Raw genomic sequence first — 20,854 nt, forward strand, 5'->3', positions numbered from 1 at the left:
GGTCGCTCAACAGTAGTCACTCACGGTGGTCACTCGTAGAGGTCACTCACGGCGGTCACTCACGGAGGTTACCAACGGAAGTCACTAACAGAGGTCACTAACAGAGGTCACTCAGAGGTCACTCTCGGTGATACCGCGCCTCCCTGCGGTCCATCTCGCTTCTCTTACCGCAAGGTAATGGCCAGGTTGGCTGGGTGGCACGTGGCCACCTCGTCCCTCAGACGAGGGGACACCTAATCCCCCCGGGCACTCGGCTTCATCAATCCTCGTGCAGGACGACGCAGCGCCTGACGCGGCCGGCGCTGACCGCCCGGAAGAACAGGGCCCGGAAGGGGTTCCCCTCATCGCCGTCGACCTCTCGGCCGCAGCCCGGCCATGCGCACGCCGCCGAGACGGCCGCGGCGCCACCTCCACCGTGCGGCCTTCCCTCCTCCAGCCCCTCCACCCCCTCCACCTCCTCCTCCTCCTCCTCCGGGCCACGCACAAACACCACCTCGTCGCTCGCCCGCCCGCCGACGACGCGACGCTCCCGCTGGTCCCCCGACCTCCTTCTGCTGCTGCTGCTGCCTCTTCTCTTGCGTCCCACCCTTGTCGTCGTCGTCGTCCTCGTGCTCGTCACGGCCCGCGGGACGGGCGAGCCGGTGGTGCGCGCTCGTTCCTTCCGCCCAGCACGGCGGCGGCTAACGATGTCGTCTCTCCCCGCGGTGGCTCTCTCCCAGCGACGGCCTGACTCACCCCGCGAGAGTCGCCGATCGCTTCTGCTGCCGCCGCCGCTGCCGCCACCGCCACTGCCACCACCGCCGCCGCCGCTGCCTCCACCACTGCCACCGCTGCCTCCGCCGCTGCCTCCGCTGCCTCCGCTGCCTCTCGCTTGATTCGCCGTCGTCCGCCCCCCCGGCCGAGGCGTCCGGCCGATGTCAGCGAACGCGACCCCGGGCCTCTCGCTCGGCCCCGACGGAGGCAGCGGTGGCCTCCCGCCGCCCGGCGGCCGCTGCGGCGGCGGTCGACCTCCTGAGATTTTTGATTCCGTCTCCGAGTCCGACGGCCGCCCCCGTCGGGGGAGTTTGCCGGCTCGAACGACAGCGGACGTCGTGGGGGAGCCGGGCGGACCGCGGCCGAACAGCGACCGGGTGGCCGCCCACTCCCCTAGGTGAACCGAACGTCGTCCAAGATTATTACCATCGGCATCACCGTCATCGTCAACTTCATCATCATCATCATCAGCAGCAGCAGCAGCGGCATGAACATCACAGTCAGCATCGTCATCGTCATCACTGACGATGAACGGAATCGCCGGGCCGCGATCCACTTGGATCGACTCGTCCTCGCCGCTCGACGTCTCGGGGGAAGACGACGAGGTCGAGGAGGTCGAGGACGAACTTGAGGCGGTAGAGGAGGAAGAGGAGGTGGGGGGCAACCACTCGGAGGCGGTGTCGCTCTCCGTGGTGCTGCGGTCCAGGCGCGTCAGCGAGAAGCGATGACGTCGCCGGCGCGGTCGCCCGGACGACCTCGCGGCTCCTCCGGGCGCCGCCGCTGGGTACCCCCGTCCATGGCGACCATCGCCACGAGCGGCAGCAGCAGCAGCAGCAGCAGCGGCGGCGGCGGTACCGCGACCAGCACGGGGGCGATGGGAGCTGCTCGGAGGCTGGGTTCGCTTTGCCGAACTCCGCCGTCGCTCCGCCGCTTCGCGGCCCACCCTCAGCGCTCTGGTGGTCGTGAGTGTAGGGAGGGAGGGAGGATGGTGTGGTGAGGTCGCGTGGTGCGCGCGTGTGTGGTGAGTGTGTGTGTGGTGCGCGCGTGTGTGGTGAGTGTGTGTGGTGAGTGTGTGTGGTGAGTGTGTGTGTGGTGCGCGCGTGTGTGGTGAGTGTGTGTGGTGAGTGTGTGTGGTGAGTGTGTGTGGTGCACGCGTGTGTGGTGAGTGTGTGTGGTGAGTGTGTGTGGTGCGCGTGTGTGGTGAGTGTGTGTGGTGAGTGTGTGTGGTGAGTGTGTGTGGTGAGTGTGTGTGGTGCGCGCGTGTGTGGTGAGTGTGTGTGGTGAGTGTGTGTGGTGCGCGTGTGTGGTGCGCGTATGTGTGGCGAGTGCGTGTGTGGTGCACGTGTTTGTGGTGAGTGTGTGGTGCGTGTGCGTGTGGATTTTTGGGAGTGGTGGCACGGCGAGTTCGAATTCCCCGCTCACGGCCAACACCGGTGGTCATTATCTGAATCGGTTGGTCATAGGCTTCGCCTCTAAGTTGATTCAGCCTCAGATGGGTACCTGACGTGGTGTGAAAACACCAGCACTGGGGAATCTCATAGATGGCCGTGCCGGCCTTCAGCAATTGCCCCACAGGGGTCACTCAGAACTCACACAGAAACCACTCGTGGAGTGGTGTTGGTGGTGTTGGTGGTTGCTTGTACAGGCAGAATCTTAGCTGTCGACTGACGCCCTGCGCTACCATCGCAACCACCACCACTCGTTGACCAGGATGTAATGCCTTATCATCATCATCGTCAGAAAAACGAGTGATCTACACGTCATCATCATTTTCATCATCCTTGCAGAGGCGAATGATCTACACGTCACCGCCGTCATCGTCATCAGAGACACGAGTGATCAAAACGTCACCATCGTCGTCACAGAGAGGAGTGATCTACACGTCTTCATCGTCATTGTAGTCACATACACGAGTGATCTACACGTAACCATCGTCATCGTCATCACAGAGAGGAGTGATCTACACGTCACCATCGTCGTCACAGAGAGGAATGATCTAAACGTCACCATCGTCATCACAGAGAGGAGTGATCTACACGTCACCATCGTCATCACAGAGAGGAATGATCTAAATGTCACCATCGTCATCACAGAGAGGAGTGATCTACACGTCACCATCGTCATCACAGAGAGGAATGATCTACACGTCACCATCGTCATCACAGAGAGGAGTGATCTACACGTCACCATCGTCATCACAGAGAGGAGTGATCTGAACGTCACCATCGTCATCACAGAGAGGAATGATCTAAACGTCACCATCGTCATCACAGAGAGGAGTGATCTACACGTCACCATCGTCATCACAGAGAGGAGTGATCTACACGTCACCATCGTCATCGTCGTCACAGGGACGAGTGATCTACACACACGGACCGCGAACTTACACACGCATGCTCACACGCACACATGCACACACGGACCGCAAATTCACACACGCATGCTCACACGCACACACGCACACACGCACGCACGGACCGCCAACTCACACCTATGCAGGTAAACGGGCGGCTCGCACCGACGCCGCTCCCGGCCGGTGTCCGCGCGGCCGCGCCCGAGCGACGTGGCCACGGTGCGCACCACCTCCATCAGGCGCTCGCGACGCCGCCGGTACAGCCACACGGACCCCGAGCTGCGTGGGGGGACACGGAGCGTCACTCCCCAACCCCCTCCATCGTATGGAGGAGCAGCAGGGGCATCAGTGACAGCAACAGGGGCAGTAGCAACAGCAGCAGCAGCAGGAGCAGAAGCAGCAGCAGAAGCAACAGTAGCAGGAGCAGCAGCAGGAGCAGCAGGAGCAGCAGGGGCAAGAAGTGAGGGATGTGAAGAGTGATGTATTTGGAGAAATTTTACTATGGTGTGTTTTAAACTAAACTTTTTTTTTTATTTTACCATGTAAGGCCCACTGGGTTGCTACAGAGCTCTATTTCAGAAGCGACCTGGCCACAAATGATAGCTTAACAAAGTGGCTTATCATCATCATCATGTGCAAGTTTATAGCAGCCAAATACTCTAAACGGATGTTGTTGATGATAAATGTGGAGGAAAACACCGCAGGACCATGAGAAAAATCCACTCGACCGCAGGGGGAACGTGCAAACTCCAAATATACAGCAGGAATCGGGGTCGGCATCGAACCCACGACCTCCTGCATACCAGGCGAGGTAGTTAACATCTCATAGCCACCGCGGTGCTCGTCGAGTCAAAGAGATGCCCCCGTCGATCCAAATCGAGAATTAAAATCCATTGGCAATGTCTTGGGTTTTGGTGATACCCTGGTAGTGTAGAAGAGAGAGCAACAGAGGGTTATGGGCGCTGGTGAGTAGCTCACCACGGGGGTTTGTGGGGTCCCTGAGTGTGAACACGAGAGAGAGAGAGAGAGGGGGGGGCCTTGGTGAATTTGGTGAGTTTGGCGAGTTTGGTGAGTCGCTCACCGACCGGGTCTGTGGGTGGCTCCGCTGTGGCTTGGGTGTCCGCCCTTGAGAAGCAGCCACTGGTCGCTCGCGGGGTCCGCGGAGTCTGAGGGCGGCAAACAAAACAAAGATTGCCCGTATAGCCTGCAAAAGACGAATGGGGCAAAGTGCTGATAGTAGCGAGTAGCACCTATGAAGGCCGGCATGGCGTATGAGGGGGTGAGGGGCTAGCACCACGCCCGACCACTTTTGTCTCCACGGTGGCGACGTTTACATACCACACGAGCTACCCATTTGAGGCTGAGCCAACCTATGGGGAGGCTCAGCACCGGTTCAGTTCGCTGGTGTTCGTCATGAGCGGGAATCGAACTCGGGTTGGCGGGTTTATAGAGTGACCATGCCCTGCGTCATAGCCACTGAAGGACTCAGCCACGCCATTTTGCTCGAGCAAGACCTTACACTAGGCTGACGTTTTGGGCAATTCCCCTTGCATGTTTGTATGTTCTATGTATGTTAAACTTTATTCAAACCATACGTAGCCAACCGCGCTAATCAGGGGTGTGGGGGGAAGGCCTACCGCTTTCGCCTAACTCTTTCCCCTAACTCTCTCACCTAACTCTCTTACATAACTCTCTCATGTAACTCTCTCGCGTAACTCTCTTGCCTAACTCTCGGATGTAACTGTCTAATCTAACTCTCTCATGTAACTCTCTAGCCTAACTCTCTTGCCTAACTCTTTCATGTAACTCCCTCGCCTAACTCTCTTGCCTAACTCTCTCATGTAACTCTCTTGCCTAACTCTCTCACCTAAATCTCTCACCTAACTTTCTCATGTAACTCTCTTGCCTAACTCTCTCGCCTAACTCTCTCATGTAACTCTCTTGCCTAACTCTCTTGCCTAACTCTCTCGCCTAACTCTCTCATGTAACTCTCTTGCCTAACTCTCTTGCCTAACTCTCTCACCTAAATCTCTCGCCTAACTCTCTCACGTAACTCTCTCATGTAACTCTCTCGCCTAACTCTCTCATGTAACTCTCTCGCCTAAGTCTCTCGCCTAACTCGGGTTTGCGGGTTTACAGCGCAGCACGCTAACCACTTACACTAGCTGACCAGTACACTACCGTTCTCCAGAGAATCAAGTAGCGCTGACTGAGTGACCATGCCCTGCGTCATATCCACTGAAGGCCTCAGCCACGCAATTTTTCTGGGGCAAGACCTTACGCTAGGCTGACGTTTTGGGCAATTCCCCTTGCATGTTTGTATGTTGTATGTATGTTAAACTTTCTTCACACCGTACGTAGCCAACCGTTTAATCGGGGGTGTGGGGGGAAGGCCTACCACTTTCGCCTAACTCTCTCGCCTAATTCCCTCGCCTAACTCTCTCATGTAACTCTCTCGCCTAATTCTCTCGCCCAATTCTCTCACCTAACTCTCTCACCTAACTCTCCCACCTAACTCTCTAGCCTAACTCTCCCACCTAACTCTCTCACCTAACTCTCCCACCTAACTCTCTCACCTAACTCTCTCACCTAACTCTCTCACCTAACTCTCTCACCTAACTCTCTCACCTAACTCTCTCACATAACTCTCTCACATAACTCCCTCACTTGACTCTCTCGCCTAACCCTCTCACCTGACCCTCTCGCCTAACTCTCTCACGTAACACTCTCACTTGACTCTCTCGCCTAACTCTCTCACCTAACTCTCCCACCTAACTCTCTCACCTAACTCTCTCGCCTAACTCTCTTATGTAACTCTCTCACCTAACTCTCTCACCTAACTCTCTCACCTAACTCTCTCGCCTAACTCTCTCACCTAACTCTCCCACCTAACTCTCTCACTTGACTCTCCCACCTAACTCTCTCACCTAACCCTCCCACCTAACTCTCTCACCTAACTCTGTAGCCTAACTCTCTCATGTAACTCTCTCACCTAACTCTCTCGCCTAATTCTCTCATGTAACTCTCTAGCCTAACTCTCTCGTATAACTCTCTCACCTAACTCTCTAGCCTAACTCTATCACCTAACTCTCTCATGTAACGCTCTCACCTAACTCTCTTGTGTAACTCTCTCGCCTAACTCTCTCATGTAACTCTCTCACCTAACCCTTTCCCCTAACTCTCTCACCTAACTCTCTTCCCTAGCCCGCTCACTTAACAGTCACCTAACGCTCTCACCTAACGCTCACCAAATTATCTCACTTATCATTCCCACCAAAATGCTTTCTCGCCCACGCACACAAGACGCATGCAGACGCCCATCGCCTGACCCTCCTCACCGTACGCAGTGGTGACGACGGCGCCAGCGCCGTCGTCACCGCCGCCCTCCTCAACGACCGCCTCACCAGGCCCCCTTGCTTCCTCCGCTGCCAGCGTCCTTCTGGGGTCGAACTCGGACATGGAGACGTCGCTGGGGTATTCGTCGGGGAAGTCCGACGAGAAGGGGTCCTCCGAGCCGCCCCGCTCATCACCCGGTGTCAGCGGGCATCCACGGCCGCCGTCGACATTCGAGGCGGCCTCCACCTCCACTTCCTCTCGTCCCACCTCCGCTCCTCTCACCATGGGGACATCATCAGCGACCTCCGCTTCTCCTCCTCTCCCCGCCACCTCCTCTCCTCTCACCTTGGCGAGATCAGCGGCGACCGCCTCCACTTCTTCCCTTCCTCCTGCCGCTCCTCCCTCCGCCGCCGCCGCCGCCGCCACCGTCTCTGCTCTTCCGACCTCGGTGACATCGGGTGGGGGGGCGGCCGCCAGATGCCCAGGCTCGGCCGCGTCGTCGGACGAAGTCAACGTGATGACGGGGACGACGTCGTCATCGTCGTCATCCTCGTCGTCGTCACGCCCAGTGCGACGCCGATCGCGGCCGGCATCGAAGGCGTAGAAGAGGTGGGGCGCCCCGTCCACGTCCCAGCGCGCGGCCGCCGTGAGCCACGCGGGCCGTGCAGGCGAGGGCGACCACCCCCAATCGCCGGGCCGGTCCGCCGGCGAATCCGGCCACCAACGCCGCCGCCGCCGCCGCCGCCACCGCCGCTGCTGCCGCCAAATGTGGGAGCGCATGGAGGAGAGCATGGAGAAGTAGCCGGAGCTCTCCTCCCGGCGAGAGTCACTCGCAGTCCAAGCGCTGTCATTGGCCTTGTGACGGTGGCCGTGGCCGTGGCTGTGGCCGGTGGCGCCGGTGGCGGCGACTGGCGTGGAGAAAGCCACCAGCGTCGGGAACGGCTGTGAGGCCGAGGCATTGGCAAGCGCTGTGGTCATGTTGGGACCGTACACGATCACAGAGGGCCGCCGCATGGCATGGTGTGGTGGGGTTGGGTGGTGTGGTGGGGGTGGTGTGGTGGGGGTGGTGTGGTGGGGGTGGTGTGTTGAGGGTGGTGGGAGCGATGTGGGTGGTGTGGGGAAGGGGGGTGGGAAGGTGGTGTGGTGGGGTTGGCGTGGGGTGGGTTGGTTTGGTGGAGTTGTTGTGGTGGAGGAGTTGTGGTGGTGGTGGGGTGATGGGGCTGGTGTGGTGTGGGTGGCGCAGTAGAGGTGGTGGGGCTGGTGTGGGTGGTGTAGTAGAGGTGGTGGGGGTGGGGAGGGGGGAGGTTGGGGGGTTGGGGGGTCACGCGGCCAGGCAGACGATGCCGTTTGTGTTGCCTGTGGCGCCGATCGAAATTTGTGGGCCCTGCTTCGGCGAGGGGCGGTTTGCGGTCCGCGCATTCTGGAACGGGAAATCAAGAGGCGAATTAAACATTATAACCACAAAAACGATGACAATCATTATAAACGTGGCGCTCACTGACGCGCGCATATTTAGTGAATCCCACGCGGTGTTCAGTTGAGAAGTCGAGCCAGAGTTGAACGTCCACGACACGCCACAACCAGGACGGGTGAGAGCCTGAATGGGTGAGAGCCTGGCCGGGTGGCGGGAGGGCTGAGTGGCATGTGGGTTATGTGGCATGTAGGCTGGGTGGCATGTAGGCTGGGTGGCATGTAGGCTGGGTGGCATGTAGGCTGGGCGCCAACTGGGCTAGGTGGCATGTAGGCTGGGTGGCATGTAGGCTGGGTGGCATGTAGGCTGGGTGGCATGTAAGCTGGGTGGCATGTAGGCTGGGTGGCATGTAGGCTGGGTGGCATGTAGGCTGGGTGGCATGTAGGCTGGGTGGCATGTAGGCTGGGCGCCGACTGGGCTGGGTGGCATGTAGGGTGGGTGGCATGTAGGCTGGGTGACATGTAGGCTGGGTGGCATGTAGGCTGGGTGGCATGTAGGGTGGGTGGCATGTAGGCTGGGTGGCATGTAGGCTGGGCGCCGACTGGGTTGGGTGGCATGTAGGGTGGGTGGTGAGTGTGCTGGGGGTGATGTGGGCTGGGTGGCATGTAGGCTGGGTGGCATGTAGGCTGGGTGGCATGTAGGCTGGGTGGAATATGGGCTGGGCACCGACTGGGCTGGGTGGCATGTAGGGTGGGTGGCGAGTGTGCTGGGGGTGATGTGGGCTGGGTGGCATCTGACAGGTGCCACGTTTCTCTAAGCCCACGTGGCGCGCAGCCCCTTTTTATGGTATCGTGCTTTTTTGTTTTATTCGGGCTCCGACCGCGCAGTCCTAACCGCGCGCGTGTGCCCTCTCTCGTAAAGGAGCTTTTGCTCTTTTGTTATTATTCCCCGGCATAATTTGTCTTAAACCTGTATTGTAAGACGCAGATTTAAAACAAATTATACCGGGGAATATTACAAATTTGAAAAAAGCTCCTTTACGAGAGCGAGCACACGCGCGGTTAGGATTGCGCGGTCGGAGCCCGAAGAAAAAAAACAATCGCGGTCGGAAGTCTCCTTGCCCCGCGGACGCGTTGGTGCGGTCCGTGACGGGGGCAAGAGGCTTCGCCGTAGATCCCCCCCTTCCACACCGCCCCCACACCCCCAGGATGGAGGTTTGGAGAGGGGGTGGTGTGGGGAGGGGGGGAGTTACGCAGTCTCCGGGAACTAAGTTCTTAGAAACCACGAGGGCAGCGGGTGCCCAGGCTGGGTGGCATGTGGGCAGGGGGGCACGTGGGCAGGGGGGCACGCGGGCAGGGGGGCATGTAGGGTGGGTGGTGAGCGTGCTGGGTGTGCTGGGTGGTGAGTGTGCTGGGTGGTGAGCGTGCTGGGTGGTGAGTGTGTGTGATGGGTGTGCTGGGTGGTGAGTGTGCTGGGTGGTGAGTGAGCGTGCTGGGTGTGCTGGGTGGTGAGTGTGCTGGGTGGTGAGTGTGCTGGGTGGTGAGTGCGCGTGATGGGTGTGCTGGGTGGTGAGTGTGCTGGGTGGTGAGTGTGCTGGGTGGTGAGTGAGCGTGCTGGGTGTGCTGGGTGGTGAGTGTGCTGGGTGGTGAGCGTGCTGGGTGTGCTGGGTGGTGAGTGTGCTGGGTGGTGAGCGTGCTGGGTGGTGAGTGTGCTGGGTGGTGAGCGTGCTGGGTGTGCTGGGTGGTGAGCGTGCTGGGTGGTGAGCGTGCTGGGTGGTGAGCGTGCTGGGTGGTGAGCGTGCTGGGTGGTGAGCGTGCTGGGTGGTGAGCGTGCTGGGTGGTGAGCGTGCTGGGTGGTGAGCGTGCTGGGTGGTGAGCGTGCTGTGTGGTGATTGTGCTGGGTGGTGAGCGTGCTGGTTGGTGAGCGTGCTGGGTGGTGAGCGTGCTGGTTGGTGAGCGTGCTGGGTGGTGAGTGTGCTGGGTGGTGAGTGTGCTGGGTGTGCTGGGTGTGCTGGGTGGTGAGTGTGCTGGGTGGTGAGCGTGCTGGGTGGTGAGCGTGCTGGGTGGTGAGCGTGCTAGGTGGTGAGCGCGCTGGGTGGTGAGCGTGCTGGGTGGTGAGCGTGCTGGGTGGTGAGTGTGTGTGATGGGTGTGCTGGGTGGTGAGCGTGCTGGGTGGTGAGCGTGCTGTGTGGTGATTGTGCTGGGTGGTGAGCGTGCTGGGTGGTGAGCGTGCTGGGTGGTGAGCGTGCTGGGTGGTGAGCGTGCTGGGTGGTGAGCGCGCTGGGTGGTGAGCGTGCTGGGTGGTGAGCGTGCTGGGTGGTGAGCGTGCTGGGTGGTGAGCGTGCTGGGTGGTGAGCGTGCTGGGTGGTGAGCGCGCTGGGTGGTGAGCGTGCTGGGTGGTGAGCGTGCTGGGTGGTGAGCGTGCTGGGTGGTGAGCGCGCTGGGTGGTGAGCGTGCTGGGTGGTGAGCGTGCTGGGTGGTGAGTGTGCTGGGTGGTGAGCGTGCTGGGTGTGCTGGGTGGTGAGCGTGCTGGGTGTGCTGGGTGGTGATTGTGCTGGGTGGCATGTGGTGCTGGGTGGTGAGCGTGCTGGGTGGCATGTGGTGCTGGGGAATTTAAAAACCAAAGTAAAATCTCCTTCACGAGAGCCGGCACCGTGTGGTTAGGGCTGCGGTGTCGGAGGCCCAAAAAAAATAAAAATCAATCGCGGTCGGAAGTCTCCTGCCCCGCGGAGGCGTTCGTGCGGTCCGTGACGGGGGACTGGAGGCTTCGCCGGGGAGCCACGATCACGGCCACTTGCGTCCCTCCCCACCACCACCACCACCACCCCCACCCCATCACGATGAAGGTGGGCGGGGGGGGGGGGGCGGGGGGGGGTTACGCAGTCTCCAGGAACTAAGTTCTTAAAAACCGCGAGGGCAGTGGACGGGCAGGCGGGGTTAGCGGCGGCTTCCGCGAATCCGCCGCCCCCCGAAGAAGCTTTCACGAGCAGCGGCGGAGGCATTAAACACAACACACACACACACACAGACACGGACAGAGATCCCCCCCCCCCCCCCGCCGCGTGTAGACTTTAACAGACTGTTGGGGCAGGTGCTGCTAGCGAGGAGCACCTGTGAAGGCTGCCACTGTGGCAAGTGAGGAGGTGGGTGGCCAGGCCACCACTCTGCACCAGGTGCCGAATTAAGGCCGAGTCGACCTAGGGGAGGCTCAAGCCTGGCTCAAATATTCGCCACTGTTAGTGGTCCCGAGGGGGAATCAAACTTGGGTGGCCGGGTTCAGAGCGCAGTGCGCTAACCGCTGCGCCACCACTCCCGACATATATACACAATAACAAAGATCCCCCATGTAGCCTTTAACGGACCTTTGGGGCAAGTGCTGTTAGCGAGTAGCACCTATGAAGGCCGGCACGGCACACGAGGGCGTGTTTGGCCAACACCGCGCCCGGCCGCCTTTGTCTCCCCAGTGGCGATGTTCAGGCATCACAACAGGTACTCATTTGAGGCCGAGACGACCTAGGGGAGGCCCAGGACCGGTTGCGATATAATCGTCACCGGTGTTGGCCACGAGTGGGAATCGAACTCGGGTCGCCGGGTTCTCAGCGCCAAATCGCTACCCCACCGCTCCCCACATCCTTGTTTGTCGTAGTACAGAGTTAGCCTGTTAACTTTAATCTGCATTGTCTTTGTGCATGTTATCGTTTGACTCGAATCCCACTGGGATTGTTTGGGCACAGCGTTGAAATGCGGTGTTTTTTTTTCTTTCTGGAAGACCTTTGCTGCTTTTTCTCCAGGATTTATGTTTTTTTTTTTCTGTTTGCGCATCGTCGCTTCAAATCGTTTTCCTTGTTCGTGTTTCTGTTTTGTTGCGGTTGCAACCAAGTCAAGAGCCGCGTGGCTCACAGGGGTCCTGTACCCCAACAAATTAAACTGAAATATACACGCACACACACTCACGTACACAAACACACACGGATATTACACACACGCATTTATACACACTCTCACACACACTCACACACACTCACACACACACGCGCGCGCGGGGGGGGGGGGAGGGGGGGGGGAGGTTGGGTGGCGAAATGACGGCGAGGAAATAATAAAATAAGATTTTCAATTATCCCCACGACTCAAAGGTTACCGTTTGCATGAGCTCTGCAAATGAAAAATTCAACGGGAGGCGCTCCATCATTGACCCAGAACATCGGCGCGGTGCCACCTGCCTGGCCGGCCGGGTGAGGAGGGGGAAGAGGAGGAGGAGGAGGAGGAGGATGAGGAAGAGGAGGAAAAAGAGGAGGAGGAGGATGAAGAGGAGGAGGAGGATGAAGAGGAGGAGGAAGAGGTGCAAGTGGAGGAGACAGAATTGGACGAGACGTTTCGGGCAATGGCCCTTCTTCATGACACGTGTAGAGTTGATGATGTGAGCGTGCAACGTGAACACCGTGGGGGGTGTTACGGTGTAAAGCGCTGACTCGCTATGGACCCTCTTTCATTCACGCACTGTGATGAATGAGGGCCATTGCCCGAAACGTCACCTATTCTATATTTGTTTTCCTTTGTAAGGCCAGACGCACAGTGTCGTTGGCATGGAGTGCGTCGAGTTGTCTTTGTGACATCACAGGAAGTGGTGTTCTGACGTCACAGGGAGTGCTATTACTACGTCACAGAGAGAGTTGTTGTTAACTTCACAGGGAGTCAAAACGTGAATATTAAAATTTTCTTGCTGTGGTTTTCACACCTGATGATGATTGCTTGTGTTGCAGTCGAAACGTCGTGAGAATTGTATTGTTTTATATTTTTATTGTTTTACTGTTTCCCTTCTACGTGTGGTTTTCACACCTGATGATGATTGCTTGTGTTGCAGTCGAAACGTCGTGAGAATTTAATTGTTTTATATTTTTTGTTATTTTATTGTTTCCCTTCTACGTGACTTTACCGAAAGAACCAAGAATATGAATCCCTGCAGTCACGAAAGCTTTGAATCAAAATTTCACAGAGAGTGTTGTTGCTACATCACAGGGAATGATGTTGATACGTCACAGGGAGTGTTGTTGTGACATCACAGGTAGTGTTGTTGTGACGTCACAGGGAGTGGTGTTGTTACGTCACAGGGAATGGTGTTCGTACTCTTTGGTTCTCACCGAAAAGAACCACAGAGTATGGATTCCCTGCAGTCACGAAAGCTTCAAATCAATGGTGTTCGTATGTCATAGAGAGCATTGCCGTGACGTCAGAGGGTGTTGCTGTGACGTCACAGGCAGTATTGTTGTATTCAACGTTGTGAGAGATAGCGCCTGTTCTGGGAGGCTTTCATGCAGTAGTGGATTGATCGTGGCTGCTAGGATAATAACGACGATGACGACGATATATATATAAAATCGATTCGATGCTCCCCCTATCGATTTTTTTCCCGTTTCGAACGCCGTTCGCTCCGCTGGCTCTTGATTTTATTTCACTGTTCCACGTCGCCGCGCTAAGATTTAATACTCACCGCAACTTTCGTCACATCCGGCGACAACCCGGCTCCCGGTCAACGTGCTGTGTTGTTGTTGTTGTTGCTGTGATGGTTGTCTGTTGTTGTTGTTGTGGTTGTTGTCGTTGTTAATAATTTGCGGCGCGTGCACCATTGCCAATGCGGCGGAAGCAGAAGCGCGGCCGAGCAGAATGCGTTCGATGGCAACCAAAGCGTCTTGGGGGGGGGGGGTGGTGGTAGGGGGGGGGTGGTCTGACGATCCATGAGACAATCAGAGTCGCTCAGAGTCATTCAAAGTCCCGTCTTGATAAGAAAATAAAAGTAAAAAAATAGAAAATAAAAACAAACTCACCTCTTTATTAGAGTGGCCTTTACCCCCCCCCCCCCCGAGGGGATGTTGGCCGTTTGTGCCCAGCAGGTTTGTGCGTTTTTATTTTTGCTCAATTTGTCTTCGTGTCTTTGCCTCATTGACTGCGCATCACACACACACACGTACAGAAAGTCCGAAGAACCCCAAACGTGTAGCCTTGACAGGCTGTTGGGGCGAGCGCTGTTGGGGCGAGCGCTGTTGGCGGCCACCTATGAACGCTGCCGCTGTGGCACACGAGGGGGCGGGTGGCCAGCACCACGCCCGGCCGCCTTTGTCTCCCCAGTGGCAAATCTTTACACACCGCACCAGGTACTCATTTGAGACCGAGTCGACCTAGGGGGAGGCCCAGGACCGGTTCAGATAATCGTCACTGGTGGTGGCCGCGAGCGGGAATCGAACCCGGGTAGCCGGGGTTCGTAGCGCAGCGTAGCGCTAACCACTGCACCACCGCTCCCCACCTTACACAAAGACACACGGACACGCGCGGGGACTGCCTTCACGTGAACACACAAACACACACACACACAGGGAGCAAAATGTAATTAGTACAGAGTAAAAAATTAAATTGCTTTGTTTTAACTGCTAAAAATACCCGGCCAAAATGTGCGTTTGAATTCCAGAGAGAGATCCGATTCACAAACACGACGAGTGGCGAGCGACCAGCCACGTGCCGCGTCCTTCTGTCGACAGTGAACACAGTGCGCGTGCGTCAGTGTGTGTCAGTGTGTGTCGGTGTGTGCGTGTCAGTGTGTGCGTGTCAGTGTGCGCTGGGGAGCGGTAGTGTAGCGGTTAGCGCGCTGCGCTATGAACCTGGCGACCCGGGTTCGATTCCCGCTCACGGCCAACACCAGTGACGATTATCTGAACCGGTCCCGGGCCTCCCCTAGGTCGACTCAGCCTCAAATGAGTACCTGGTGCGGTGTGTAAACATTGCCACTAGGGAGACAAAGGCGGTCGGGCGTGGTGCTGGCCACCCACCCCCTCGTGTACCGTTCCGGCCTTCATAGGTGCTCGCTAACAGCACTTGCCCCTACAGTCTGTTAAGGCTATATGGGGGATCTTTGTCTTTGTGTGTCAGTGTGCGGTGGGGAGCGGTAGTGTAGCGGTTAGCACGTTGCGTTATGAACCCGGCCACCCGGGTTCGATTCCCGCTCACGGCCACCACCAGTGACGATTATCTGAACCGGTCCTGGGCCTCCCCTAGGTCGACTCGGTCTCAAATGAGTACCTGGTGCGGTGTGTAAAGATTGCCACTGGGGAGACAAAGGCGGCCGGGCGTGTGCTGGCCACCCACCCCCTCGTGTTCCGTGCTGGCCTTCATAGGTGTTCACTTACAGCACTTGCCCCAACAGTCTGTTCACGCTATAAGTAAGGGGGCTTTGTTTTTCGTGTCAGTGTGTGTTTGTCTGTAAAGTCCCTGGAAAGAATTATTCAACTTGGCCTTGCCAGGCACGCTGAACAGAGGCTTGCGGAGCCCCAATGTGGTTTCAGACCAAGGCAGTCCTGCATGGAGGCAATATTTTCCGTCCGTCTGCTATCGCAAAGGTGTGGGTAATTCCAACAATGCCTACAGCTCTGCTTTATTGACCTGGTCATGGCCTATGATACCATCAACAGGCCAGGGCTATGGGCAGTTCGTCGTGCTTTTGGAGTCCCCGACTCTGCTCGCAATCATCAAGGGCCTTGATGATTGTGGCAAGATTGGCATAGCCGACGAGTACGTTGACCAGCCCCTGAATATGTTGGAATCCATCGCCCATCGGATGTCCAAAGATGAGGACCGTCGGGGAGAAGTGGAGGCTGAACCTTAGGAGGATGTTTCTCAGGACCTTGAACAGCGAGTCCAGGCTCTTGCACTCCACGTATTGGTGCGCCACAGTCTCGACTTTACCGCAGAACCGGCACTCCGGGGACGTGTCGGTGAAGCGCGCCAGGGAGGTGTTGGTGGTGACGGTGCCGTGGGCGATGCTCCAGCTGAGGTCGCCGATGCGGCTGTACGTCGGGCTGGAGTAGAGTTGCCTCCAGCGAGGCCTCTCCGGAGAGACGCAGGGAAGGGCTTTCCTCCAGGTATGGTCCTTGTGGCTCCTCAGGGTGTCCTGTTGGTGGAACCGGACCATGTAGGATTAGAGCACCTTCCTCTTGATGTTTGCGAAGGCCACCTCCAGTAAGTCTTCCAACCGGCATAGGTCGTGATCTGCTTTTTTTTGTCGGCAGTGGCGACGCAGTGGCACGACGGAGAGCTCCGATGGGGGGCGTTCTTCCCGCTGCCGCTGAGAAGGCCCCTTGGCTCTGGCCAGGATCTGGGCAGCCACCCGGAGCAACTGCAGCCCCGTCTTTGCGGCCATCTCGGCCGGTGTTCCGGGCTCCACCAGATTTCCCGTCCTGGTGAAACGCGCGTTGGCGAGGCGCCTCTCCATGCCTGGGGTGGCGGTGATGGATGGCAGCTTTGTCTGCGGGTTCCTGAGAATCGGTTCGAAGACCAAATCCTTGGCCAATCGCGGCTGGTTCAGCCTCCTGACGGCGAGGGAGCTCCACGTCTGCAGGACGCGCCTGTAGAAAGGTGGCAGCTGTCCCAGTGGGAGGCCCTGCAGGTCCATGTAGAAGAGTTGTTTGGAGCACTGCACACCCCCCCCCCCCCCAGCTGTTTCAGGAGGAAGGAGGCCGTGACACTCCAGGCCGGTGTAGGAGTGGTATGCAGGAACTTTTGCGCGGCCTGCAGTCGGAAGGTGGCCAGCCAACTCCGCACGCACACCAGCCCGTGACCGCCCTCGTCCAGTGGCAGGGCCAGGACCCCAGCCGCGACTCCGGTGTCCTCCACCCGATCAGAAGAAGTCGAGGACTCGCTTCTGAAGTGCGTTGACGAGGCTCGTGGGGGGGGGGGGGGGTGCAGGGAGAAGAGTCGGTGCCACAGCATGGACGTCACCAGCTGGTTCACCACCAACGTCTTTGTCCTGAAGGTGAGGAACTTGCACAGGCGACTCCAGGTGCCCGGCCGCTCCTTCACCTTCTCCTCCAGCTCGACGCAGTTCCTCTGCGGTGGCTCCTCCTCTGAGCCCAGGAACACCCCCAGGTGGAGCAGCGACGTTTTGCTTCAATTGATGGCTTTTGCCTTTTCGGGACACTCGGTCATGTCCCACACTCCAACAACCAGCAGCACGCTACACTTTTTCCAGTTCATTTTTGATGAGGAGGCCTCCGAAAAGACCTCCTGGCACTCGTGCAGCAGGGCGACATCATCCAGGGAGCGCAGGATGAGGAGGGCATCGTCGGCGTATGGGGTCAGGACCAACTTGACGCTTGGTTCCCTGAGCACCAGGCTGCTGAGTCTCCACCTTATAAGACTCAGGAATGGCTCTAAAGCCAGAGCGTCAAGTTGGCCCGACAAAGGGCATCCCCGTCTCACTCCTCACTCGAATTTCATCCCCTCTCTCTCTATCTCCATGCCCTCTCTCCATTCCCCCCTCTCTCTCTTTCTCTCCATTCTCACTCTCTCTCCATCCCCATCTCTCTCTCTCTCCATCCCCCGTGCGTTCGGGGAAATTACCACGACTCTCCCTGCCTGTGCTTCGCAACCGCACTCATTCGGGGCACAGCTTTAGGCACCGTCGTTCGTAATTCCCAGGTGTCTCTCCGGGCTTGATGCATGGGCTGCGTAATTGTTCGGGAAAACCCTTCAAAAAAATAAAGGGGACAACTCTTTATTTAATAACTTTTTTTTTATTACAGAACGGCTGACACCGTCCTCACGCCTACATTCGAGGATTTAATTATCCGGGGAGATTCGCTAAACGGGAGAATAGTTTCTTTTGGTTGCTCTTGTAGAGTCGTTCCGTGAAACGCTTCGAGCGTGATTAAAACGGGTACGAGGCAAAAGGCGCAGCACCTGCAAGTGCTCACTCGCTTGCGGTAAGGTGGGCCCCTTCCACGACAGGCCGCTTGAGAGAGGTCACCCCCCCACCCCCTCCTCCACCCCACCTCTAGTGGAGGGTGTTAGGCCTACTCCTCCATGCTGGCCGACGCGTCTTGGACGAAGAGGTGGGGAGTTTTTCGTCGTCGTCGTCAATATCACGACCCATGTGGGCAGACAGCCCTCGTGGTAGTAGTGGCAGTGGTGGGTGCGTCCACTGCACATTTCGTCATTTGTTGTTCCCACTTTCCTCTCTCCGCCTTGTCGTGCCATAATGGCTCAAGTAGTGCACATCATAGTAGTGTAGTGTATAGCAGTGTAGTGTATAGCAGTGTAGCGTATAGCAGTGTAGTGTATAGTGTATTGTAGTGTATAGTGTATTGTAGTGTATAGTGTATTGTAGTTTGTATTGTAGTGTATTTGTACGTGTTTCGGTGATTTGTTTATCCGTCTTGTACTTTGCACTAATGTCATGTTTTTGTACTGTGTTTGTTGTTGTAACTCTTTTACCCGGTACCCCTTAGTGGAAATCTGTTGGGGGAAAAAAAGAGCTTCATAGCTCATCAGATTCCTCCCACGGCATAAAAAAGTCGGATGCTGGCCACGTTGCCTACCTTTCTATGCGCAAAATCTTGTTCTGGGGTATCCCCTACGTTGGGTCACAACTCCTCGGGGAGGTGCGAGGTTGCTCACGCTTTAGTTGACCCCGCACACCCGTCACTTGCCGATCGACCAAACCGTGGTGCAAGCCATTAAAACACTGCCGCCGAGCGGGTGGTCATTTAATCCACCTGTCAAGAGGAAGATGAAGGGAAAAAAACGACGCATTGGGAAGTTAATGGACGCTCAGAGGTCAGAGGTCAGAGGCGCCGTGCCGGCTCGGCCGAGAGAGCCTGGGTTCGAATCCAAGATACATCCCACGCATGGAAATTAAACTGGGACCTCGGGAGGTTTTGGCAGCGAGTTAATGGTTTCAGCCCGGTCACCTTTTGCTGACAGAGACCCATAGACTCGCGCAGAGATCCAGACAGGGAGACAGCCATAGACTCGCGCAAAGACCCATAGAATCACGCAGAGACCCATATCATCGCTTAGAGAACCATATAGTCGCTCAGAGAACAATAGACTCACGCAGAGGTCCATAGAATCACACAGAGATCCATAAACTCGCACATAGAACCATAGACCCGCAGAGACCCTCAACTGTGTGTCACCTGAAGATGAAGGAGGGATCTCAGAGGGTAGCTCTTAGATATCCACTTCTGCAGCTGATCTGTGTGTGCCCCAGAGTGTCACTTGATGAAGGAGGGATCTCAGAGGGTAGCTCTGTGATATCCACTTCCACAGCTGATCTGCGTGTGACCCAGAGTGTCGCTTGATGCAGAATGGATTTCAGAGGGTAGCTCTGTGATATCCACTTCTGCAGCTGATCTGTGTGTGACCCAGTGTCACTTGATGAAGAAGGAGATATCTCAGAGGGTAGCTCTGTGATATCCACTTCTGCAGCTGATCTGTGTGTGACCCAGAGTGTCACTTGATGAAGGAGAGATCTCAGAGGGTAGCTCTGTAATATCCACTTCCACAGCTGATCTGTGTGTGCCCCAGAGTATCGCTTGAATAAGGAGGGATCTCAGAGGGTAGCTCTGTGATATCCGCTTCAGCGGGCCGTTCTGATCGGCAAGATCTCCGAAGGGATCCCGCGTCTTGCGACGGCGGCGACAGAAGCCCAGTCGCGAATAAACAAAAAAAAACACTCTGGGGCGAGGTTTTTTTAAAAGCTGTGAAACAAATCGCAAACGTAAAATATTTAAAAACATCGCATCAAAGGGCCTTGGCGGTGGTGGCGTTTCTTGCCGCTCGCGACATCGCATTCGCATCTCGTCAGCGCGCTTTCTGATCATAAGATGGCAACGTTCAAAACACGTAGCCTGTCGCGACCAATATCATCCACAATAGAGGTTTGTTTGGGTTGGATCGCGTAAACATACGTGTCGCTAAACCCTTACTCGTTGGCTGTGTCGGGTGGTGGCGGGTTGAACGACACAACATTTATATATTCACGCGCCCCCCCCCCCGCTGCCTCCCCACAATCCCGCCCCCCTCTTACCCCTCTTCCCAGCTTTCGGTTGCCGAACGAATGCATTCGAAGGTTGCGCTCAAAGACGAATGAAAAGATCCCCCGTATAGCCTCAACAGACTGTTGAGGCAAGTGCCGTTAGCGAGCACCTATGAAGGCCGGAAGGGCACACGACGGGTTGGGTGGCCAACAACCACGCCCGACCGCCTTTGTCTCCCCAGTGGCGATGTTTACACACCGCACCAGGTACTCATTTGAGGCTGAGTCAACCTAGGGGAGGTCCCGGGACCGGTTCAGATAATCGTCACTGGTGTTGGCCATGAGCGGGAATCGAAGCCGTGTCGCCGGGTTAATAGCGCGGCGCGCTAACCGCTACACTACCGCTCCCCTCACACACACGGACACACGGACACACACATGGACACACACACACACGGACACAGAGGCAATAATCGCCCCCTACTGCCAGCAGACTCATTCTTCGGATCGCTCCTGCAACTTGTACCACTCCGCCTGTCCCCTCCCACCCACCACTCCTACTACTACTGGGGTTCCTCCAGAGGTCTCACCGCCTGGTTAAACAAAACTCACACTTTCACAACTTGGGACCCAATCAGGAGGTGGCCAGCGCCACGCCCGACCGCCTTTGTCTCCCGAGTTCCGATGTCTCCCCGGTGGCGAGGGTGCCAGTCCTACTCGCTTCCTCGGCGAGGATGTTCACACGCGGGCACCGGGCGCGCAACGTTGAGGCCCATGTCCACCTGATGGTGGAGCGGCAGCGAACCTCGGACACTGCTCGCCGATGCCGACCGCGAGCGGGAATGGAACTGGGGTCGCCCGGGGTCCGTGTAAGCGCAGCGCGCTAACCGCAGCCCCACGGCTCCCCACGACGCAAGCTCCGCTGCGCCCCCTGCGCTGACACGCGAGGGGCGATTTCAGCTGCCGTTGGCATCTTGACTTGAAGCTTTCGTGACTGTGGGCACATTTTTGATTTGAAGCTTTCGTGACTGCAGCGATTCATATCCTTAGCTCTTTCGGCAAAGTCACGTTGAAGGGAAGCAATGAAATAATAAAATATATATATAAAACAATTAAAAAAATTCTCAACGACGTTTCGACCATAACGCAAACGGTCGTCATCAGGTGTGAAAAAAACCAACGGCAAGAAGCATTTGAAA

The 20,854-nt window shown here is 57.1% G+C and overlaps 1 protein-coding gene across 1 annotated transcript in view; it reads right to left on the reverse strand.

Annotated features, from left to right (window-relative positions):
- Nucleotides 1-259: 259 nt before the first annotated feature.
- Nucleotides 260-20,854, reverse strand: part of LOC142905962 (uncharacterized) — a 28,238-nt gene continuing 7,643 nt past the window's right edge. Inside the window, exons 2-5 of the mRNA XM_076053208.1 lie at nt 6,445-7,862; nt 4,188-4,272; nt 3,245-3,385; nt 260-1,706 (exon numbers count right to left, since the gene is read on the reverse strand). Of these exons, the coding sequence (XP_075909323.1) occupies nt 260-1,706; nt 3,245-3,385; nt 4,188-4,272; nt 6,445-7,861 (3,090 nt within the window). The 5' untranslated portion in view covers nt 7,862. The remainder of the gene's footprint in view (nt 1,707-3,244; nt 3,386-4,187; nt 4,273-6,444; nt 7,863-20,854) is intronic.

Source organism: Petromyzon marinus, chromosome 60 (assembly GCF_048934315.1).
Source record: "Petromyzon marinus isolate PM22_M1 ecotype Great Lakes invasive population chromosome 60, UKy_Petmar_22M1.pri1.0, whole genome shotgun sequence".
Taxonomy (NCBI): Eukaryota; Metazoa; Chordata; class Hyperoartia; order Petromyzontiformes; family Petromyzontidae; genus Petromyzon; species Petromyzon marinus.